Here is a 25,144-nt window from a genome sequence, read left to right on the forward strand (position 1 = left end):
AAGTATATCCCTGATTACTGCCTAGTAAATAGCAAATAGGATATTTGGGCAAGAGAAGGAGTTTCCTATGTTCTTGGATGAATCCTGGTAACCACCCTGAGAAGGCTCCTTTCTGAGGATGCTGGACTAAGGGCTGCTGTGTTTCACCAGTAACGCAACTTCTGGTCTTGTTTTTCTTTACAGTGAGATGAGCCAGAATTCTTCCTCACACACTCCAGTTTTCTGTTTTTAAGGAAAGAATATCATTATATAGGATCCAGTGTCTTACCTCCTTGTTTAGCACATCTATTCCATTGATGTTAATTTCTCCTACTTTATGGAGAGTGCTTCCTCCTCCAGTGCCTGCAGTATGCTCCTAAATCACTGAGTATCCTGGGACTCATTTGTATAGTTCAGTTTCCTCTCTCTGCTCTTTGATAGCTGTTTCCTACCAGCATTTGGACAAGGTGGATGCAGGTGTGTGCTTGGCTAGGAATTACTTGCTCCCTCTCCTAAGTTGGAGGTTGACATTATTTAAGATCAGCTGCTGTTTGCTTCCCTAATAAGACCAGGTCCTGGCATTCACCATTGATTCTAATCCACATCTTGTCATTCCTTCTAAGTTTAGTATGCAAATATTTACCCACTCACATAGAACGGGGAGACAATCCAAAACCAAAAAATAAACAACAGAAAATGCCACAAAAACTTCTACTCCTGCACACCCATCTTAAATCAGTAGGTCTCTCACCAAACCTTCTTTGTTATCAGAGGGACATCATTTAAAAGAAAAAAATACATTTCAGTCTGCTGCCAGTTGGCACATAGTACTGTAGAACCCTTCGCACTGGCTGAATCCAGTCAGTTTTATAATTACTGGAAAGGAGGCAAAAATGTAATAGGCTTAAATGGATTGCAGTTAAAAAGATATGAGTATAAATAAATAAATGGGATAAATAAATCATTTGAGGTGGAAGTGTGCAGAAATGGGGCCATGACACGTTTGAAGCAGTTCCACTTGGGTGAAAAAGTTTAAAATTCAAAGATACCTCAGGCAGTGCAGGAGGCAGTGATGTACTGGGAATTCACAACAGACACTTGTCTTGTTCTCACTCTTGATTTGCTATCAGCTTTTGATCACTGTTGAGGGTGGGATGCTGGGCTAGGGGGACTCTTGGCCCCAGCCAGTCCAGCAGCTCTTGCTTTCTTCTGTCTCTCTGTGCACTGGGCAACGTGTTCTGTGTTTCCTTTTAACATGAGCAGGACTGTGTTTCAGGGACTGATTCACAGGGTGAAATTCCAGTGTAGCCTGTCCCAGGAGGCACTGGCAGAGAGGTCCCTGACAGCAGCACATGGCAGAGCAGCTGCTGCTCTCTCTGGAGAGCAGGGTGGCTCATAATTACACCCCACAGGGGAACGTGTGACAGGAGACAGAAGTTTTGAAGTAGGCACTTCCCAAATGACAGCTTGAGGGACTTGCCTGAGCTATGCAGTGTCTGAAAGATGATGGATGAAGTGCAGGGAGATGAAGGGATGCTCTCTGTCAAGGTGGGGAGAGCTTCCTGCTGTGTGTGAGTGGTCCTCAGGCACAAGCCCATTCAGGCAGATCCACAGACTAATCAGCTTGCTTTTGTACAAGAACCTTTGAGTGTAACTATTGAATGTTAATTATGTTCACTTTTGAACGTGGTTATGTGTAGTTTTTTCCTTTTTTTCTTTTCCCCCCTGAAGTAGTTCTGTTCATTAATTGGAGTTTGTTACCAGGCAACTGCTAAGCGGCAGAATTGCAGATTTCTCAAGGACGAGGGTACCAGATGGAATTGAACTGAAACCCCAAAGCACCGTGGCAGAACAGAAGGTAATTTGGCCATTTGTAAGGGGGGTGGGTACAGTGAGGGGGAGTCAGGTCATTAATGTGCATGATAAACTCCATATCCATTACTTCTTGGGAGCATTCTCACTCTGAAGTCCTGCTCAGTCATTGCAAATTATAGCTATAAGCCTTGGAAAAAAATGTGTAATTTCAGGTTTTGTGCTTCCTGTAGGAATGCTTACATTTAGGTGCAGAATTGCAGTTCTTCATTTGTCCTTCTTATTGACCTGTAGTAGTTTCTGATGTCAAGATATTTTGTGAAGGCACTGGACAAAAAGCACTGTTATTATTGTTGGTATGCATTGTTGCTACTTTTAAAAAATCTTGACTTCTTTTTATTTCAGTTTAAAGTGAACTACCTCCTACTGCTTAAAATATTACCAGAACAGGGGAAAACCACTTTATCTCTCCCTACTGGCTTAGCAAAAATTCTTGTCTTCTCATATGTCATGTTGTGGTTCCTTCCAGCTGTAGTTTCTAGTACAGGCTTTCAGTCATGTGGATTTTCCCCTGTGATAAATATCAGTGCAGAAAAGATGAAGAGAGACAAAGCAGAACAATGTTCTTTGTGGTTGAAAACAAGAAAAAATTTACAGTAATAAGACTTGTACTTGGTGTCAGGGCCCTTTTCAGATTTTACAGAGTGTATTCTTGCTTCACAGATAGGGAAAATAAATCACTGTGAAACTGGTGTTTTCTCCAGAGCTGTGGCAGAGTACAAAGAAAAATGAGTTTTCTTTACCTCTGGTGTCTCTAAACTTCAGACCAGAGTGGTGCCCTTCCTGCCTGGGGAGGGAGTTCCACTTGCCTTTGTCCCACCATCCTCGAGGAGAAAAGACTCTGCTGTGGAGAAAGAACTATAAATGGGGCATAAACCAGTATTTCTCTTGTGGCAAAACCAGGCCAGTGTTTCCCCTTTCCCCTGATATCCAGGCTGCCTGAGGAAAGGGAGAATGTTGGGGTCCTTGAGGCCCACCCTGAGGATGAGGGAGGATGATAAAGAATTGAGGTTTTATGTTTTGGTGGGTTTGGAGGAAAGAGTATGGTGGGGAGAACAGGCAGATAGATGGCTGACACCTCATAAATTTCTCTGCTGCCTTCTAGTCTTTTCCCCCCTTCTCATGGAGCCTCCCATCCCTTCCTCTGACCCCTTTTTCACCCACCAGCTGCAGCCACCATGAGTCTCCACATCATCTCCAGCATTGCTTTGCTTGTCCAATCAGCCTGAGCAGCTTTGAAGTGGTTAGGGTGTACCAAAGTGCCTGAGTGATTCAAATGGGGATTTGGTTTGGTTTCATTCTGCTGAATGTGGCTGAAAACTGAACTAAAAAGCCCCATACTGGCTTGGTTCCCCAGTCTCAAATACTGACTTGCATATTTTGGTTTCAGTTTTTACATCTAAATTAAAACATAAAATGTATTCCCAGAAACCCACCTCTGACTCCACAGATAGTTCTGTCAGGGAAAGAGTTTGTGTGGTACCTCACAAAGTTCACAAGAATTTCCATGGGATGCTCTAAGGAGGTCTGCAGAACGAAGTGTCTCTATACTGTAAATGCAGATGCTGGGTCCTACTAAATGTCCTCTTTCTGGAGTAGGGTTTCCTAATTCAGTAAATTGAAAGTAGCAATGAATTTACTGATGAAGGCCTTCAAACTAAATGCAGGTCCAGAACCAAGAAGTGCCTTCTTCTGTCTGCAGTATGCCAAGGTCAGGTCTGAAATTCATTAGCAAATCATTTGACTTGGTATCTCTGAGGCTGAAGTTCCTTCTTTTTCTGTGCTTGAGGTAATGTAGATGAAGAATATTTGTGGAGTACTTCAGGAGTAAACCCCAGATTTGTCATCTCTGATGTTTGCCATGCACTTTGGTATTTAATTTTTTGTTTTAATCTTGCCATAGGGTTTGTCTTTAAATGATACATCAGAGAGAGCACTCCTCTCCATGTGCTCATTATTTATCATCCTAATTAACTGGAGTTTCAGAGTGCATTGGAAATAAACTAAATGTGGTGTTTATCTGTATGTTCTCATGCAGGATCAAATTTTAGGGAAACAAATTCCAAACACTCAAGAAGGCCTTTGGAGCATAAACAACCAGAACTATCTCCTGCCAGATCTCCTCCAGCAAAGCCAAATTACAGACTCCTCTGTGAACCCGCCACAAGTGCCACTGACTTGCCAGGAACCTCAGAACAAACCTCTGACTAAGGTAAGAGAGAAATTACAGATTGCCTGGATTGAGCTCCAGCCTTTTTAAATTCCTCTGTCCTGTCTCTTTTTACAATAAGTTTTTTCACTACATCCCTTCTTTCCTTTAAAAGTTTTATCTGGGACGAAGATAAGAAATCTTGAGCTGCCTAACAGATTTCTTTGTTCCACTTATTTTCCCCCATCTCCTTCTCTGCTCTCTTTCTTTCCTTGCTTTGTTTTTTCTCCCTGTTTGCACAAGCTACAGGACTCGCACCTTCTGCTCCTTGCCATAGCAGCATTCTGGTGTGCCTGTGCTTATTGTCCCTGGCTTTCTCCCACCCAGGCATCATGTGAGGGAGCACAGGGCAGCCCCAGGGGGCTCTGACACTGCTCTGAGCATGGGCCTGTGGGAAGAGGGGTCACTTGAGGCAGGTAGCAGCTCTGTCAGAGCACCCCAGGGTGTGTGCCCCAAGCTGAAGCATCTCTTGTTTCTCATTGCAGAGCCCATGTGCTGAAAGCCCACCTGCCAAGAGCAGCACATCCTCTACAACATCCTTCACATCATTCATAGATCCGAGACTTCTGCCCATCACCCCTCCCACCAGTCCAGTAGGACCTTCCTGTAGTTCTCGTGAGTATGCTTTGCCTTTGCATTAAAATGTTCCTGGGTTTTTCTTTCTCTCTTTTTTTTTTTTTTTTGGCAGGTGTGGAGCAGGCTTATTGTTTGGAAATGAAAACTGAGTAGTCTTCTGAAACTGGAACTTCACATTACTGTGAATTCTCATTGTACTGCTTCAGCCCTTCTTTCAGATGTGGTTTGCTGTGCTCTGCTGCTGTGTTACCACCATGCTTTCTCAGCAATGCCTGAGAAATTTTCCAGATTTTTTTTTTGCTATACAAAGCTCTCTGGGTGTTTTCTCACCCCTCGGGTTTATTTCATTCTGCCACGAACAAGGTGTTTCAGATATGAGCTGTAACCAAACACTCACATTTCCCACAATTGTGTGTCCTTCATTCCAGCATCTAGTGCCAAAACTGAGTCTGTCAGGAGGGAAAATGCAAGGAAGGGCTCTGTTGTCAATGTCAATCCAACCAATATCCGCCCACAAAGTGACAGCCCAGAAATCCGTAAATACAAGAAGAAATTCAACTCCGAGGTCCTGTGTGCTGCTCTGTGGGGTAAGCTGGGAGTCCTTGGGCAGGTGTGGAGGGAAGGCACAGCAGGAGTGGCTGGCAGTGTCTGCTAGGCAGATTTCACAGTTGTATTGCCATTCTCCTGGCAGAGAGTGCTGGAGTGGATCCCTGAGCTGATACCTGTGTCACTTACATGGCCCTGCCTTGCAGGGACAAGATGACAAACACATGAAATACAGCTGCAAAGGACTTTGTGCAGCAGAATGAGAAAATGTTTTGATCAAGCACCAAGTTGAAACCATGCTGTTGGGAGAGCCAAAAGTTGCAAATGTTTTAGCAGCTTTTGTGGCTCATGAGACTCATCTGAGTTGCACATGGGTACAGCTGATCACTGAGCCCTGACACAGGGGTAATAATCCAAACACCAAGCCTTTTGCTGTCATGTGTTAGGTATTCCAAAGATCCAGAGCAGGTCAGGTCTTTCCAAAAGCTTGTCTTGCTTAGTTCCTGCTGTCACTGCTTATTCTGAATGTTTAAGCTTACATGGTTTTTACAGGGTCAGCTTCACATGGTGTGAACCAAGATACAGCAGTCAGGTCGCTCTCAACAGCTGTGGACCTTGTCCCAGTTGTACATTACCAAACTCTTGAGTGGTTTTAACTGTCTTTCTGCTTCAGAAGAACAGATGTATTCTAGGGGACTCACCCAGCCTTTTACTCCCCACTCTTTGAGCATGCAATGGCAAGTGAATGAAGTAGATGGAATCTTATCCAAAGCAAATGTAGATTTCCAGTTTACAGCTTCACAGATTTTGTGTAATGTGGGTTTGTAGGAATCCAAAATTTTAAATTAAGAACAGGGCTGCATGGTAAGGTATGTAATTAAATGTGCGTTGAGGCTGAAGAGCACCAGGTTCTTGTGAGAGCACTGCCAGTGGAGGAGAGTGCTTGTCACAGCAGGATACCTTATGTTGTGTCTTTAGAATCTGCTGATTAGAAACACAGATGTCATTCCAGCCAAACACAATTTCTGACATTCTCTGATGTCAGCAACCCAGTGGTTCTCTTCCTTAGCAGCAGTTGGATTTCAGATGGATTCACTCCTTAATTGGGCATTTGAAGGCATTTTCCAAACCAGAGACTGTTTTCAAACAAACCCTGCACCTCCTTGTAACACAGTGCTTCTTCCCACAAGTTTGGTGCCCCCATTATTTGAATGTTGTATTTGGAAAAAAAATACTTTGGGGGGATTTTTTGGTTGTTGTTTGGGGGTTTTTTTGTAGTTGATAGGGACCCTTGTAACACTTAGTTGGGCCTCCTGTATCACTACTGTAATGGTGCTGGACTGGGACTTTTGCACTGGTCACAGTTACTTTCCGAGGTCACCTGAGAAATTGAGGTTCACATAATGTTTTCCTTTTTGTTTAAATCAACAATGACTTCAGCACAACTACTCATCCTTCATGTTCCATAAGGTATACAGGTGTTCTGCTGAGTAAAAATTCTAATGGTGAGATGTTTTTTCTTCTGGGAGGTCATCCACAGAGCAACAGAGAAATTATCAGGTTCCATTAAGTGAGATTAAATAAAAATTGGTTCTCAAAACAGTGAGCACTCAGTGACCTCTGAATCATTAGGAGACTTATGCAGTATTTTTTTCATGTATTGACAGGGGTAAATTTATTGGTGGGAACAGAGAATGGATTGTGGCTGCTGGACAGAAGTGGGCAAGGAAGAGTTTATACGCTGATTACGAGGAGACGGTTCCAGCAAATGGATGTTCTGGAAGGACTCAATGTGCTAATTACTATATCAGGTTGGTTCAGTGGCTAAAAGTATCTGACCCACGTTGGGTTTGGAGGCAATTAAAAAGAAGAATTAGGTTATAAACTAGGTTGAGGAATTTCCTCTTTCAGAAAATCACAGGACAGTTATTCTCGTTAATAGGAAAACTCTGCTGAATTTTTAACATTTACACTCCCATTCCAGAGTGGCTTTGGAACAATTCATTGCCTGGTTAATGTGTAAAATGGTTTGTGGGAAGTAAGAGCATTTCATATTCCTAAAATGGGCTGATTCTCTGCAAGCTATAGTTTGTCACTTCTCTGGTTTCCATGATGGGTGAGCATCTATCTAAGTGCAGTTCTATTAACATATCATGATATGACCTCGTCCTGCGTTCAACAAGAGGTATGAGCCATAACATGAGAGTGATCTGTATTGTGAAAGCATCAATAGCATCAAGTGGAGGTTTTCACCCTCTGCCAGGAAACAGTTTTGACTCTGGCCTTATTCCCCATGGCTGAGAGTAGCCTCAAAGGATGCACAATATGTACCAAGGTGAGAGTTGGGGGTCCAACAAGGAGTAGCAGCTCATCTCCAATCCAGACTCATCATGGTGGGCAGTGCCAGCAGCTGTTTGTCCCATACTGCCAGGTCCAGTTGTTGCTGGGATGTGACATAGTCCTTCTCTCCAGAGTAATGTGTGGTCCCAGAGTGCTGTTGACCATAGGCTGCTTATGAACTAATACGACAAAAAGAGTGATTGAGATGAAGGATGACGAAATAATTCTCATGTGTAAAGGCATCCAGAAAAAAAATAGCTACTTGGAATGAAGATTGACAGTTAATTAGAACTGCATCAATAGCTTATTCAAAGTGGCCATTGCAGGACATGCCTGTGTTCCAGAATAAACAGTTAGTGTGATGGTTTCTGATAACACCTGTGTCTGTAGAAACCTGTTCTTTGGCCCGAGGGAGGAATTTTACTCACGTGTGAAAATCTTGCATGAAGTTTGAGTCACAAGGGTAGTGCACATGTGCCCAGTGCCATAGAATTGCTCCTGTGCCAGGTTCCCTGTGTGTCCCCATCACTCCTTCGTGCCCTTGCTATGTTTTCTCACCCTGGCTAGGCACAAGGACCCACTGTACTCAAGGTCACAAAACTCTAGCTTTTTGTAAGTGAGGGAGAGTTTGTACTTCAGGAAGTTAAAGTGTTCTGTCTCTTCTTGCAAATCCCAGGGAAGAAGAATAAGTTGAGGGTGTATTACTTGTCGTGGTTGAGAAATAAAATTTTGCGCAACGATCCAGAGGTGGAGAAGCGGCAAGGCTGGGTGTCCGTGGGGGACCTGGAAGGCTGTGTGCACTACAAAGTTGGTAAGGATTTCCTGGTTTTTCCTTAGAGAGATGCTTTTTAACCTTCTGACAGCAGCATTTTTCAGCTTTGTTTCAGGATTGTATTGGGTGAATTTCTCATAGTCCTTTCAAGACTCCCGGTTGTACATGGCCTTGCTCCCTGTCGTTTCAGGCAGCATCTCTTCTTGCAGCAGTTACCAGATGATGTTATGGTGTTCCCTGTAATGGCTGGAAGGAGGGAGTGCCAGCCATGGTCTGTGCTCTGTCAGTGGTTCCATTTTTTTTCTAGTTACTTAAGGGTTTAATTGAACTGATGTTTTCCACCTCCTCAGCTTCCCTCTTGGCCCTAGGTAACTGCTAAAAGATTGGACCTACTTCAAGTCCTGGTGAATCATGTTTGTAGGATGTCCTTAGGTAGATCAGCTCATCCCTTTCTCTCTCATGAATGACCCAAATATACCTTTGTTTAAACACCCAGGAAATGGTAATGTCTCACTTTTCTTGGGCTCTCAGGCAGCTCATTCTTCAAGGTTAATGTGAGGATTGTGATAATTTCTGTCATTTAACTATGGGGGTGGATATATGGCACAAGTTTTGCTTTGGTGAAGGATGGTGTGAAAGTGGCACTTTCTTGGAAGTCAGATAAAGCCATGATACAGAGGAGTGCAGGAAATGTGAGGTGGCTGCACCTCATTAATACCTTGTTTGGTGGTTTTGCTTTTTGGCTTTAGAAGTGGCAGGGGTTAAACTCAAGGAAGAATATGAAACAGATGTGTGTTGTTACTTTAACTGTGATTACAGCTAAGCACCCACATATTCCGCTTCAGTTGCTCATGCTTGGGTTTGGTGCTTTTTTGAAAAACAAAACGACAAAATACTTATCCTAAAATTAGGCAAACATTTGGTAGGAGCTTCTGTGTTTACATATGACAAGCCCCTCCTGCGTTTTTGACAGCACAGCTGCTGCTGTTTTTCTCTTGGTGAATCTTCTTGTATCTTGACCTTTGGTTGTACAGCTATTTTTCCAGGTAGAAAAGGAAAAAAAAAAAATTACTCTCCTGCATTTTGGTGGAGTTTGCTGAGTTTTCTTGTTCTCTGCCTGTGTGAGATAGCATCCTGTTTTCCATTGTGAAAACACAATGCACAAAGAAATCTTAATTTTCAGTGCATGATTCTTCATTTATTCTCAATGGGCCCAGCATGACCTTAATTGTCTTGGAGAAATTGCTCATCTCTTAAATGCTTACTCATCTCAGAAAGATGGGAGTCCTTCACCCACACAGCACCTGGGGATTTAACCCACAGATGAGCAGTGAAATGAAAATTCATCCTGCCAAGTCTGACAGAATTGTTCATCCAACAACCACTAGTCCTCCAACAGTAGCTTATTCATAACCAATAGTGTTGGAGTCTGTTCATACTTAAAGAATCAAGCAGGTTGGTTTAGCTGTAGGGTCAAGACCTTTTTCTCTAAATAGTGATATTTTTTTTTCATCACTATTTGAAAAGGATTATATAAATATTGGTAACAGTCATTTGGCTTTACTGAAAATAAATGAATTCTAGGTTTCCAGTCAAGGTATTGTCACTGGTGATATTAAACATTGATGTCCAGAATGCATTTGTCTCCCATGCTGGATAATGTCTGCCTCTACAAGTAATCCATTGAAATTATTTCATGTGATGAGATGGTCTTTGATTTCAGCATCTGTCTGGTACCTAAGGAATTGTTCTGCTTGTATTACAGTAAAATATGAGAGAATCAAATTCCTTGTAATCGCTTTGAAAAACTCAGTGGAGGTTTATGCTTGGGCTCCAAAGCCTTATCACAAATTCATGGCTTTTAAGGTAAGTGAAACATCACTTTGGTTCAGATGTGTCACTGTCTCTCACTGTCTCTCTTCTACGCTCTGCTTTTGTTTTTGTTGTTTTGTATAACATTTATTCTAGCTAAAGATAAACTGAGTATTCTTTAAAAGAAAATGTAGTGCATTTGATGTACTTTGGAGATGGCAAACATGAAACTGTCACAGTTGTGAGTGTTAGATGTGAATAACTTGTTTCTCTCTACCCCAGCCAAACTCAGCAGGTGCTGTGCCAAAATGTGCATCTGAATTGACAAAGTTGATGCTGATTTCCCTCAAAAGGGGAGGAAATTAAACACAGTGGTAGTCAGCCTACTTTTTGCCTAGTCCATTTCTAGAATCTTGATTTCTTTTTCATACCACAAATGAATTATCAAACTGTTCTTGAACTCGGTGGATGATGGATACTTAACTCCTTAAATGTAACCTACCATTTTACCAAAATAGCTGTCTAACTTTTGAGTTTTGAGAATTCTTAGAATCCTAAATGTAGTTCTGCAAACCCACAGTTTTATTGTGCTACAAACTGCATTTTTCTTTTCCAGTCCTTTGCCTCACTTCATCACAAACCACTATCAGTTGACCTGACTGTTGAAAATGGGCAAAGACTAAAGGTCATATATGGCTCAGTAGTGGGATTTCATGCCATTGATGTGGACTCTGGATCTGTGTATGACTTGTACCTTCCAACACACGTAAGAGAATCCAAAAAACTACATTAATGCCTTTGTTCTTTGGGCTATGTATTGATGATGATCAGGTTAAGAGTTGTGCTGTTTTTCAATAGAATGATTAGTAGCAGCTAATACACACCACTTTTCACATAGTTTTATAACACTGAAGTCCTGTTTAAATGCTTTTATCACATTTAGAATATCAATTTTAGTGGATTAATGTCAGAAAGCCTATTGTATGGACAGTACTATTTTTAATTGATTTATCCTGGAAATTTAGGACTAAAACAGTCAAAGACACAATAATATCTACATGAATTTAGGTGACTTTTACAATCTGCCACTGTGCAGACAGCAGTAACCAACTTCAGACTAAATAAATTTGCTGATCTTCTTGCCATTTAGCTGCCCATGAAACCACTCAGTAAATTCTGAAGAAGTTTTACATTTTCCTTGGGACTTTCTCATTAGATTGTCAGTAAGTTAGCATGAAGGTGTTGATTGCAGGGGTATGTGTACATCCTGCACTGTGTCTGTTTGAGGTGATGGTGATCACTAAATTCCTGCTTCAGCTCAGATAACAGCAAATTGCCCTGCAGAAGTGAATGGCTGGCCTGGGGCTGTCCAATATGAAGTCTGTGCTATGGTGTTAATATTTTTGGATTTTTGTTTGTTTGCTTATTTTTTAGCTTTTCTTTTCAAAGCTGTGAGTCCCAAAAGCCAGAGAATCTTGGGGGTTAGGTTCAGCAAACTGGCAGGTTCCAGACTGGCTCCAGTCTGATGGGAGGCCCCTGGCAGAGAAACTTCTGTGCACACTTGAACCCTCCCTGAAGTCAACACTGCTCCACAGGGGCTGGGGGTGCCACGGCCTCCTTGCATCCCCAGACCATGTGTCCCGAAGTTATGCATGGGAGGTCTGAAGAAATCTCATCCTAGATCTGCATGTGGCAGGCCTGTGCTGTGAATCCATCTATTTTTAACTTTTCTCCACTCTCAGCCCCTTGTTTTCCACCCAAATGAAAACCCCATTCCTCCTGTGCAAGCCACTTGATCACTCTGCTGCCCCTGCAAGCCACAGCCTCCACGTTCTGTCAGACCTGTGTTCCTCATGGGCACGGTGTGCAAGGTTGGCTGTTAGATTTATAGACTGCTCTGAACTGAAAAATGACTTCTAGCAGTTCTAACTGTTGAATCACCTGCTAAAGGCTTTTACTGTTTATTTCTGTGTTGGTTTTTAAGGTACTTAGTATTTGTCTTGTTAGAGGGTTTATTTAATCCGACAGTACCTTTGTTAACTGTGCAGCTATGATGAATGCCCATCAGTTTGTAAATTGAAGCGTGGTACCCACGTGCCTTTCTGGAAGTGGGTTGCTGAGCAAGGTGAGCAGTGACTTGTCAAAAGGATCATTAGCATAATTGCCCAAGAGAAGAAAGGCAAAGAAAAAAAGTGAACTTTCTTAGAGGCTTTACTTTTTCAACTGGCTGCAAATACAATTAGGTACCTGATGAAAGAGATTTCCCAGGTGACTGCCCTGAATATGTGGGACACCTGAGACTGACTGAGCTCTTCAGCCACAAGTTAGCACAGACTAAAAATATATTTTCCTTTCAGAGTCTTAGACCTGAAATAAATCCGCTCCTACAGCAGCTCTATCTTTTTTGATACTCTATTATTTTAAAAGAGCTAGAACTGGATACTTACCTCAAGGAGCTTTGTGGTGGCAATACCCAGACTGTAACAGGCTGACTTGAGATACTCTTGCTTTCTGGTAGCCTCTTTTCCTGGTTCCCCACCTCTTTCTTCATCTCTTGCCTGCGGCGGTCGCTCATGCGGGTTCCGAGGCGGCGCATTAAAATTGCTCTGCGGCTCTGGATCCCCGTTCTAGTGTTACGGATAGTTGTTGCCGAGGCACGGAGTCAAGTGGGTGGCCTGAGTGTATTCAGTTTGGCAAGTACAGCTTCAGTGCTTCTTTTACTGTTCGTTGTGCCCTTACAGTGTGCATAAATGTCTGTGCTTGAGGGGAAAAAAAAAAAAAAGACCTGTGTGTGGCTGGCTTGTGAGAATGATGTAAAGCTCCAGTCATATGCTTCCTATAAAATATTAATTGTGGTGGTTTAATTTACTGTGTAACATCCTGGTTTGAGTAGCGCTTTAAACAAGGAAGTGCTTTGTTACTGTTTTTTTAAGGCTGTCCTCTTTTTCTTTCAAAAATGCTTTCACAAAACCCCACCTTCATGGTTGTATACTTCACTTTTGGTTTTGGTTTTTTTTGCTTGGGATATGTTGGCTTCTGGGAGAGATTCGTGTGAGTGAAATGCACTGTTCCTGTGGCATGCAGAGGTGTGCCCAACAGCAGTCAAATGGGCAGCTTTTTGTAGTGAAGGATCTGGGAAGGGAAAGACAGTGAAAAGGTCCAGGGAACTTTTTACAGCAAGATAAATATTATTAAATTTGCAGGTTTTTAACATGTGAGTGGGGAAAGGGAAATATCATGGAAAGTGAAAGCACTGATCTCCTGGAATGTGGAAGTTTGTCCTTTATCTTCTGAAAAAGTTGTGAATTCAAATTTATTTCACCTTTCTCCTATTTATATAATGCAAATATTTTGTGAGGGACTAAGTAAATATTATTGTGTCTCAATGGCTCCATGGCTTCTTGAAACCATTAACACTGGTAAATTTAATGTGAACTATTGAACATTGATTTATTTGCAAACCTGCTGTCATATTCAAAGGGGGGAGAAGGGGAGAAAGTCTGTTTCAGAAGCTTACTAGCAAACTATACAGCCTCTGAGAACAGGCATTTCTTTCACTTTCCATGAGCCATGAGCTAGTTCTTTTTATTGCTCTGCCAAACTAGTTAGATCAATGTCATCACTGAAATCGCAGTCTGTGTTCTGATCTAAATGTTAGTAAAATACGATTCTAGATCCAGGGGACGATTCGCCCCCATGCCATCATCATCCTCCCGAACACCAGTGGCATGGAGCTCCTGCTCACCTACGAGGATGAAGGCATCTACATTGATATATATGGGCACTTCACAAAGGAGACGGTTCTGCAGTGGGGAGAAATGCCAGCATCTGTAGGTAGGTATGAAAAATAGCTCTCTATTGAATATAAGGTGCTGCTGCATGAAGCCTGACTTCTTTATGAGGTTTGTATCTATGTGAAAATGGTTGTATGGCACATAAAGCAGCTTCTGAGCAAACCAGATGTGTAAAAGAGTAAACAGATTTATGGGTGTTTGTGTTAACACGGCCAATGATTGCAATAGAGGCTTCTCATTTGGACACAGTCTGTATTCTTGTCACACTGTTTATTGCATCACACACTGACTATACAGACAGACTTCACTGAGAATGCAGCTTACCACCAGTTTCCACAGGGAGAATTATGTGAATTACAGAGGGGAAGAAGTGTTTTGGTTGTTCATAGCTGACAGGGTTTTATGTAGAAATTCACAGCTACTGAGGGGTCACTTACTGAAGAGATCTGTAACTGCTGTCAAATGGCCCCTTCATTTTAGCACTTTAAATTCACAGGGCTGCCAGCCCAGGGTATTTGTGATAGATTCTTAATCTCCCATGCTTGTAGTTGTCTGTGTAGGAGGAGATTCTGGTTGTACTGCAGCCAGGACAGCTGTTTGTTTCACCTTTCCCATAGGGCTTCAGGCTAACAGTATGGGGAAATGAAGAACAACACAGGCAGATTTTTGCGTTTATTACTTGCTAATTTCTGTCTCACTCCTGTTCTTTATTTTAAAACAAACATACCAACAAAACAAGCCCAAGACAATTAGACTGCACAGAAGCCTGTTATTAACTTGGAAGAAACTGCATACCACTGTGAAAAATCAAGGATGTTCACCTTTTTCCTTTCACTTCTACCCGAGTCGTTTTAGGGAAAGCCCATCTTTGGGATGTGGTACAAACCAAATCTGATTTCTGATTGAAATGATACTTCCACTAAAAATTAACCTGACCTATAAACACACAACTCAAACTTCAGATAAGGCCTCTGTTAACTTTTTAATAATTTTACTCCCAATTCCTATTAATTTTCTTAATCCTTTGATATCCTTGGCTGCAGAAAAAAAACATTATAAGTGTGAATAACCGTTATTTGAATGGCCCAGCTTAGGGGCAGCTTGATAGTTTCTTAAAAGATCCTGTTTTCCTGGGATTTCTGTACCCATTTCAAACCTCATGAAGTCTGTATGAGCATATCTCAATTTTCACTCTCTGTTACAGAGACAGAAGGGTCTTGTGTTACCCTGTTGCTCTCTAGTCATCCTTTGCTGATTTCTTGATTTCTTTAAACAAGTATTTTGAAATAAAAGTTTGTAGTTGGTGAGAGTATTTTGATACAAAAAATTAAAAAGTTTGTATGGTAATCGATGGATTTATGGCAGAGAATCTAAATATATCTTACTCATAGTCTTAAATTGGGACCTCTGTGACCAATCTGTTAATAAGAAATCGGGGAGAGGAAGCTCAAATCCCATGGGAAATTAAAAAACTGTGGAAGTATTCTATGTTTAATCTCAAAGATGTACACATCTTTGTAGGGCTAAATATAAATATAGCTGTAATAATTTTCTATAAAACAGGTTTCAAAAAGGCATTAAGAAACATCAGGTTAATAAGATTTGGGAGCACTCTTGCCCTTTTGTGTGAGTAATGAATTATTTACAGTATGTAGCCATAAAGGGTTGACACACATCTGGATATTCCCAGAGGAACTAGTAAAAGTCTTTATTTCCTTTTCCCTGTACATTTTAGAAGCAAGAAGACCATTCTGTAGGGAAACAGTGTTACCAAAAGGTGCTTAAATTACTGCCTCAATGCTCTACAACATACCAGCTGGAAGCAAAGGATATTTTTATCTAAAGCTGCAGTGGAAAGTGGACTCAAAGTAACTATTCCCAAGGTGCTCGTGGTATAGGAGTTATTGTTCCAAAATAAGACAACTTTGAGTATCTGCTCTCAGTTCATCTCACACGAAACACCTCTAAGAGCTCCCACATTGGAGGGTTATCATGACTCAGTACTGACCTTTGAATTGATAGCCTGCTATCCTTCAAACTAATCTCCATGTATATATAAGTCCTTATTACTGGACAACTGTGCAAATGGTGTAATGAGGCCATTTTGTTTGCATGCTGTTTCACAGAAGAAATATGGAAAAGAATTGTTTGATTCTGCTGCAAAGCTGAGATTTTATGCTACTTGTACTTAAACCTGCCATTGTCAGTTGCCAGGTTCTGGGTATATTGGCCAGACAGCAGAGCATCAGGGCTGATCTTGGTGTATCTGGTTTATTTTGTTCCTGTTTTGAATACTGCCTGGAGGTCAGATCTCTTCAGAACACAGCAGAAGTGGCCCAGCAGATGACCTAGAGGTAGCAGCAGAGACTAATGAAGTGGTTACTGGGAGCTGCAAGGAAGCTATCAAATTGAAATCTGCCAAAGGCACAGATACTGACACAGCAGAGTGGCAGCTGGAGTGTAAATTTCATGTAGTGGAAAAGATCAGGAGACTTATTAGTTCTTTGTTGCTAGACCTACATGACCTATACTGAACAGTGCAGCCACAGAACAGTTTCGTGCTGTTTATATACTGCACCTGCTTTGCTTCCCACCCCCAGAACCACAGGCTGCCTCTGTCTCTATTGTGTTCAAAAGTGAATTTTGAAAAGGTTAATGCGATGTCAGTTGCTACAAAAAATAGCAGAAGTTTGAGTCTTGTATCATTTTGATGTTCTTCTCTTTATGTGTGATCTGGGATTACTTTTCAGATACTGTGGATTGCATGGGTGCTGCCCTGGGCTCATCCTGCTACTGCTGCACTGTTCACAAATGTTAATGACACTTTCTCCACAGACTACAGCAATGGTGCCATGTTGTACAACAAGAAAAGGTTGTAAAATGTATTCATTTCATGGGTTTGAGTTTTAGAAAAAATACTCCTCTTTTGCCACTCACCCATGGTTACTCACTGCTGCTTTGCTTTTGAAACAGTTTGATTTCTTCCTCTTTCCTCATGACTGGAATACTGGGAAAGGATTATCTTGCTCTCAGCACTAGTAGCAGGGAAGCTTTCAGTGCACAAAGAAAAACTGAAAGTCTTCTGAACAGATTTAGGGGAAATTTACAGACTCTGTGGAAACCAAAATCACAACACTGTAACCAAACCATATGTGTTTCCAAGGAGGTAGGATTTTCATGCATTTGTTCTAACAACAATCATAAAGCAAGGATTCCAAGTTAATATTAAATCAGCCCTGCTAGAAGTATATTCAGTCAGTGAGCATATTGCCTTTATTTTCTGCTGTCCTTCTCAAGCAGGATTGCAGGCTGACGTTTCCAGTATCAGTCTGTACTGAAAGTTCAATTTTTAGACAAAAACCTGAATCAAAACAGAAGGTTTTAAGAAGCAGACCTTGCTCACACTAGTAATGTAGGGCAGTTATACACTATCCAATGAGGCTAAAACCCAGTCCAGTGCACACATTCCCTCTACATCATTTTAGAGCAACAGAATTCTCAGACTAGGGAAATAACAGTTGATAGTTGAGCAAGAAGAACAACTCCTGAGCATTGACTACCAACAGGGCATAACTAATGTGATTTTACCTTGGAAGCCCATACAAGTACCAGTCAGAGGGTTTTCACTGAAACTGTGCCTAATTTGAAATCTATGGTCTTAACTCCTTCATCACTATTCCAGTTTCTTATTACCAAATTTAAGGGGAGCATTGTAGTAAGCTTCCACAGTGCTAGAATATCTTCTTTTGGTTTTGGAAATATTACATATAATCAGGGGTTATATATTATATTACATATAATCAGGAAGACACCAAATTAATCATGCCATGGTCTCAGATTCTGAAGTATTTAGGTTTCAGACTAGGCTGAAGTCCATAGTAAATACAAACCCAGCTTAACAGGAACAGAGCACAGTGCGTACAGAGAAGACAGTCAAGATTTTTCTAGAATATGAACAGTTAAAGGATGAGAGGCAAAGATGGGCACAAGTTGAACCAAGATATTAGGAAGAAATGTTCAGCCTTGAAAGTAGTGATGCATTGCAGCAGGGTCTTGGAAAGGTTGTGAAATATCCATCAAACCATATCTGTACAAGGTCCTGAGTAACCTTCTCTATGTTGGCCCCACTTTGGGGCCAGTGGTTAAACAAGATGCCCTTCAGAGTTTTCCTCCAAGCTTTTGTGAGTCTAAGATACACAGCAGTAGTTAAGATTTATGTCTAGAGTTCAAAATAAGTCTGAGAGAACAAACTGAAATTTAGTTACTATTCCTCAGGTTTTTTGTGTAAACTTAAAATACTAATTCAGAATATATTGTTATCAAAGAAAAATGCTTCAGATCCATAATTAACATGAATGAGGCAAGAATCAGTTTTTCAGCTGTTAAATAGTAACTTTTTTTCTTCTTTTTCTTTTTTTTCTAGCTTACCTTCAGTCCAATCAGGTCATGGGCTGGGGAGAAAAAGCAATTGAACTACGCTCTGTGGAAACAGGAAATCTGGAAGGAGTATTTATGCACAAGAAAGCACAGAAGCTAAAATTTCTATGTGAAAGAAATGACAAGGTACAGAGATGACTACAGAGTCAGAGTGTGGTGACTTAGCAAAAATAAGTAATAGCTGACTATAACAGACCAGTTAATTTTGGTAACTTTGTTACTGGTTATTTCCTACCCTGGTAGAACTTCCCTCTTCAAAGTCAGTGTAGTCACTGGTCCCACGAAGCACCCATTATGGGTATTCCTTAGGGATGCTGCACACATTCCCAGCAGCAGCTGGTAGAACTCTCTATTCCCCCCAGCCCTCACTGCTATCAGAGATAACAAATACAGGCATTGTGAACTGCACAGCACCACAGCAGAGCTCATTCCAGACATGATACAGTAGGGATAATGCTGTGGGCCAAAGTGAAATCACTAGTGGTGAGGGTTAGTGAGTGAGCCCCAAAAATTCCCAGCTACAGGATTGCCTGTCCTGGGCTACTGAAATTACAGGCAGTTCAGAGCAGTCATCATGGGGGAAAAAAAACCCAACATTCTTAATTGTAGACACTGGGGTATGGATAATCAGGTGTGATTTCTTGCATATAGAAATTTTGGTAAATATCCTTTGAAATCTGTTTAGTCCCACTGTCATGTTTAGAAAACTGAAACCCTAAAACCTTAGATTAATTATTTTTAAATGTTCTCCTATGTCTTTTCAAATAGGGAAAGAAATACATAAAAAATGCAGTTGTACCACACGTACAGTTTCACTTTAAAAAGTTTCTCATGGGATTAAAATTCAATTGTGATATATGTATATCCTTGTATTTGGGACTGTGGCATTCTATCACCTTTCTTATATGAGTAAAAATATTTTCGTAAATATAAACTGACAGTAGCATCTTTTTTTTCTTTTTTTTCCCTTTCAAGGTGTTCTTTGCATCTGTACAGTCAGGAGGCAGCAGTCAAATATACTTTATGACTCTTGGTCAAAATGTACTGTTCAACTGGTAAAGCACATCAAAATGAAGAAAATGAAAAATTCCCTGTAGGTAGCAGTGTAAAATTCTCAGAGATAATACAAACAAATTTGCACTTCTTACCTACAAAAATGTTGTCATTATTGACTTATTAAAATTCACATTCTTTCAGTCTGGAAAGAATTCCATTTTCCTGTTGAAGTATTGCAAACATGTTTAGTTTGTCTTTCAAAGTATGTTGCAAACAAAGATTGTATTAGGAGACTTTAGTGAAGAATGTAGCCAATATAAGAAGCTCCTTTACTCTGAAAAATGGACAGTTTCACTTTCACAGGTGAGGTAATGTTGGTATCTTGAACTGAAGTTACTTTTTATGGACAGTGACAGCTGTAGGTAGATACAAAATCACAGTTGGAATCTATTTTGAATTGGGGTTGGGCTCCTTTTGGAGTTTAAGGAAGCTGTTACTGTGTCACCAAGGTGAACTTGAATGACTTGTCCAAGCCTTACAACAGGGAAGGAGTAAGGGTTTGTGGTGGGTCCCAGCAGACCAGAAGGTTTGAGGGATCCTCCTTGGACCTTGGGGGTCATCCCCTGTGCTGGGTGGATAGGTGTGTTTCAGTACAGAGTTGTAAAAATAATTAATTCTGAACATGTGCCCCACCTGGGAGATTTTTACAAATGCAGAGGGGGACAGACTTGTGTTTCTCTCAGAGCTGGATGCCTGAGCCCATAGACACAGTTACTGTAGGAGGTATGTGTAAAACAGTTTAAATAGTCTGTCAAAATCATAGATGCATAAAGTATTATGAAACAGAACCTGTAACTTTCATTCACAGCTGGGACCCACTCTCATATGAATTGATTTAAAGGCACTACCCATGTATATAAAGAAGGGCACAAGAGCAGGCACTTTCTTTTCTTCCTTCTTGCTCTTTCACATCAAATCTTTGTGTATTTTTATGTAAATATAACCTTTCCACAATCAATATTAAAATTAACAAATGTATTCTTAATATAGTTATGAAAATACCCAAAGAGTTAATCTATTATAAATAGAAAAGATAAATAATTCCAGGTGCTTTCTATGCTAATTACATCTAAATAAAGCTGCATCTTCTAGTGTTATTGGTGCCAGTGTTTCTGCATAAACTCTGTTCTCAGGGGCTTATAAGTTGGCCATAAAAATATAGAGATATAATATATTTATATATATATATATATACACACTATATATAATCATATACTATGATTCAGTTGTAGGGTTTAATGTAATCCTCATGTAGCTGATTTTTGGATGCGCTTTGAAAATGTAGAGCTTCAAATATAATACAACAGAGCTCATTCCAGACATGATACAGTAGGGATAATGCTGTGGGCAAAAGTGAAATCACTAGTTCCAGTGCTTGAAGATAGGGTTTTTTACTTGAAATATTTGATACTGAAAGGTGCAGGAAAAGTGTGTTGGAATATGTGTTCATCTACCTCAAGGATGATGATTCTGTGTTGGCTGAGGCAGAGTAGAGCTGTTGGAAGTGGCAGCTGTGCTGTCCAGTACGTCAGCCTGGTGCTGGCAGTGATGCTGTGACTGACAGGTGCTCAGAACTGCTGTCCCTGTGTGTGTCACCAGGGAATCAAACTGGGGGCTAACCACCCTTCCCCTTGCTCCCTGTGCTGGCACCTCACTGCTGCAGGCGGGTCAGAGGTGCCTGCACTGTTGCTGTTATGTTTTTGGCTCTGTGGAGGACTGCACTTTCCAAAGTTACTAACCCAGCACTTTTCACAGGCAATAGCTTATCTCAAAATGTATAGTGCTTTTTAATGAAGAATTTTCCTTTTAAATGTTTAACTAACAGAAAAACAAGCCTAAAGCCATACTAAAAAAATACAGTAAAGTGCTCAAAGTGGTTCTTAATGTATGTGAGTGATTAGCTTGTGTGCACAATTGAAACCTGAATGGAAACTGCTTGAGCAGAGCTGTGTGACAACAGGACCTCTGTCTGGTTGTAGTATTGTCCCTGCCTGTTGCCAGGGCTGGGGCAAATGAGTAAAGCCTGGCTTGGCTCCCTGTGCTGCTGAACACTTGGGCTCATTGCATTGGACTCACAGAACAAACAGAAAAAAAAAAAAGCCACCAACAAAACCAAACAAGTCCAAATCTATAACAGAACCAGAGATCAAAGTTACAATTACTGGCAAAAAGTAAGTTGCAGACAATCAATTTATAAGCAACTTACTTGCTTTTGACTTAAAAGTCTAAGAGACTGTGAAGGAAGAGCAGCTTTCATTTTGCACACAGTAGCTGTGCAAAACTGACAAAGCTGCTCATGCTGTAAGTAATCAGAGATCCAGAGATCCATTACTGCCCTGTAATATTTTGAAAGTGTGCTTATCTCAGCAGCCTCTGCATTACAGAGGATCCATGGGATTTTTCCCTGCTCTGGTGCCAACAGGTAGAAGGCTGATATTTTCCTGATGCTAGGGACTTTTTAAAAATAATTTAGTGGGACTTTATAAAAACTCATATGAACAGATTAAAGAAGCAAATGTGATCAAACTTAAGTTTACTGTAGCAGAAAATTACAACAGTGACAATACATTGACACACTGTGAAGAAGTTTAACTCCATGCTAAAAGGGAAAATACCCAAATAACCCCAAGTTCAAGAGAGGGAATATGCACTATTACATTGGGATTGTAATTCATTCTGTTTCCCTCTATTAGCTTTCTTCTTTCTAGCTGCAATTCAAGGCAGTGAGTTGGATTTTCGTCTTCTATTCACTATAAAAAAACATTAAAAACTTTCCATGTGTAATTATGGAAAGCATGAGGCACTTAGAGGTGAATGCTTTTGAAGGATTTAGAAGTGAGATTGCAAATAGCAACAGCAGCTGGATGCAACAAGGAGAAACCTGTGGCATTGTCCCTCTATCAAGAGATAGTCAGAATGGTTGGAGATGAGAAAGAGCCCAGAGATGTTGAGAAGAGTAACAAGAAAGGGGAAGTGACTGAAGAGGAGGGAAAAGCTGAAGAAAAGAAACATGAGTAGCCAAAGGTAAGGGAGTGGATGTCTGGCACAGCATATTGCTGTAGGAGGAATACAAAAGGTTAAAAAATGTTAAGGAAAAGAAAGCAGCCAAAGAAATGGAAAGGTATCTGAAGTGACTGGGGGGCACTGAATGAGGGAGTATTTTGAATAACTGTTCAGCTCAAAGCAAAAGTACAAAGGCCAGAAGACAAAAATCCAGTAACCAAGGTTATCCAGACATAATTTTAACTATGCAAAATGTATATCAAATTTGTAATTTCATTTTGTGAGGTGTTTCACTAGCTGTACTGTTTCACTAACTTTTAAAACCAAGGACTAAATTGCTTAATGTGTTTTTCTAGTGATGTCACTTTGACATGAAAGAATGCTACAGGGGCAGAATGTCAAGGATCCATGTCATTAACCCTTTGGTACATGCAGTCTCCTAGTGACAGGTGGTGCTCATAATGTTATATTTGCCACACGAGATTGTGCTAATGCTGCAGCAATGTAGAGCTGTGTGTATGTGCCTGCTTTCATTTTAGGCATGGTGAACTCTCTTTTTCAGCCTGAAGCTTGGCACATGACTTCAAAACCTGGGAACCATGCAAGTTATGTACTGTACACTGTATATTGTTCTCTAATGTGGAAATTGTACAATTGAAACAGTAATAAAAATACTCTGAAAAATCAAAACTAGTATCACACTTGTAATGATTCTGTTATTGACATTGGCTGTTGTAAAAATTGTAGAAACCTTTGTTATTGTTTTCCAAATCCAGTCACTGTCCTTAGGGAAACCTCCATATCTGCCTGTAGGGACAAAATAAATATATATCCTTGTATGGATGAAGATGTCCAAGTGACAGTGTGAGAGTTCAGACTGGACAGAGTGTTCCTGAGGGTGACAGCCAGTGCTGTGCTGCTAATGAGCTTCACTGGATTTCTGTGTGTCTGCCTTTCTCTTTACACAAACACCCCGTGGCATGAGGGCAGTGGCACTGCAGCAGAGGGACAGCTTGCAGTCACTGATGCTACAAGAACTGGCCTTTGTGCACATTAGCTCAAGTGCCAGGTTAGCCCAAGTCACTTTTTCTCAGGTAAGCTCACACAGTCTTTATTGCCACCGGCATTGTTTCTCCAAAGACCATCATAAAAGCTGGGTTACAAGTTCAGTTCCATGGTTAAACAGCTGTATTTAAGTTAAATGAAGCATAAGCAAACCTGCAGTTTATAGAAAAGACTTCTATAGATTTTAAAACCTGTGCAGTAAGTCAAAGTTTCACACACCAAAAGTGTAAGAAATTTTCCTGCAGATAACCCACCACTTTCTTAAACTGCCTTTGAAAGTGCAGAGAGCTGATTAAAGGGCAAGGCTGTGTCAGCTGGGTAATCACCCAAAATGTTATTTTAGCATTACTTAACCGGCAGTAAGTCAAAGTTCCACACACCAAAAGTGTAAGAAATTTTTCTGCAGATAACCCACCACTTCCTTAAACTGCCTTTGAAAGTGCAGAGGTGGTTAAAGGGCAAGGCTGTGTCAGCTGGGTAATCACCCAAAATGTTATTTTAGCATTACTTAACCACTTCTATTATTTTCTAAGAAGATTTAACAAAAGCACCTAGGAAATAATGGTGAAATGCATCAGAAAAATTTTTCTATTTTGTCCTCAAAACACTTTGTGGTGTGAACACTTTTGCAGTAAGCTTTATGATCTTGCACACCAGCTGATTTTTTTTAATCTAGAGCATTACCTTTTATTGTTTTGTGCCTTTCATTACTCCAATGTATTTTAAATGTAGTATTTAACAGAATGTAATAATGTCCTCCTATTCAGCATAGCTCATTCCTCACTGTCACTGCTGTAAAGGCTAACTGCTGTTTTCTTAAGTTTTGTTGTATGTAAAACCCAAGATATTTGACTGCTGATTGTCTCTGAGAATTTGAGACTGTTGATTGACCAGGGGTGAACACAAGTATTGTTTAGCACACTTGGCTGTAGGCATATAAAAATCATATTGTCTTCAATGAGCTGCTTACACACCCTGATGAAGCAGGCTCAGGATAACACCCAGCCCTCAGCTCTTGTGATGTGGTACAGCCATCTGCTGATGGCTCCTCTGCAGTCATTGCTGACTCATTCTCTGAGTGTTTCTCAACTTCCAGTTTCTAATACAGTCATACAGTCCCACTGTTCAAGTATGGTAGGGAAATCACACCTAGCTGAACTCACAGACATAAGGAGTCTTTAAAACTTGTTGTTCACATGCTGATGGCAAGAGATTTACCCTTGTTCCAGTTTTGAAATTGGTATGTTAGCTGGACCTCTGCTGGTGAGAAAGAAGGCAGCTTTCACACACTGACAGCAAGAGATTTACCTTGTTCTAGTTTTGAAATTGGTATGTTAGCTGGACCTCTGCTGGTGAGAAAGAAGGCAGCAGGAGCAAGTTCCAAAGAGAAGGAGCAATCTTGTGTCTGAACCTGCAATATAGATTTATCCAGTATAAAGTATTAACTCTGCTATCAGTCCACATCAGTCCATTACCACTCCACAAAAGCTTCAGCTTCAATGAGTGAAACCCCAGTGACCCACAATAAAAATGGCAACAAATGGACATGTAACAATAACCTGTGTATGAATAAGTTTCTTCTGCAAATCACATCATGAGCACAGACAAAAGTGGAGATAAGCTGGGAGTGGTCCACAGATTTCCTCATTATACCCACAGGTTATTTAATAACTAAAAAAAGTA

The 25,144-nt window shown here is 40.7% G+C and overlaps 1 protein-coding gene across 4 annotated transcripts in view; it reads left to right on the forward strand.

Annotated features, from left to right (window-relative positions):
* The window catches only part of NRK (Nik related kinase), a 98,410-nt gene extending 75,324 nt beyond the window's left edge, over nt 1-23,086 (forward strand). For all 4 annotated transcript variants that reach the window (XM_039717340.1, XM_039717337.1, XM_039717338.1 and 1 more), the window contains exons 21-31: nt 1,744-1,837; nt 3,890-4,063; nt 4,546-4,675; nt 5,065-5,223; nt 6,850-6,993; nt 8,199-8,333; nt 10,060-10,160; nt 10,723-10,872; nt 13,781-13,940; nt 18,324-18,463; nt 19,313-23,086. In XM_039717340.1, the coding sequence (XP_039573274.1) occupies nt 1,744-1,837; nt 3,890-4,063; nt 4,546-4,675; nt 5,065-5,223; nt 6,850-6,993; nt 8,199-8,333; nt 10,060-10,160; nt 10,723-10,872; nt 13,781-13,940; nt 18,324-18,463; nt 19,313-19,396 (1,471 nt within the window). In that variant the 3' untranslated portion in view covers nt 19,397-23,086. The remainder of the gene's footprint in view (nt 1-1,743; nt 1,838-3,889; nt 4,064-4,545; nt 4,676-5,064; nt 5,224-6,849; nt 6,994-8,198; nt 8,334-10,059; nt 10,161-10,722; nt 10,873-13,780; nt 13,941-18,323; nt 18,464-19,312) is intronic.
* The last annotated feature ends 2,058 nt before the right edge of the window (nt 23,087-25,144 follow it).

Source organism: Passer montanus, unplaced genomic scaffold (genome assembly GCF_014805655.1).
Source record: "Passer montanus isolate IOZ18808 unplaced genomic scaffold, ASM1480565v1 scaffold38, whole genome shotgun sequence".
Taxonomy (NCBI): Eukaryota; Metazoa; Chordata; class Aves; order Passeriformes; family Passeridae; genus Passer; species Passer montanus.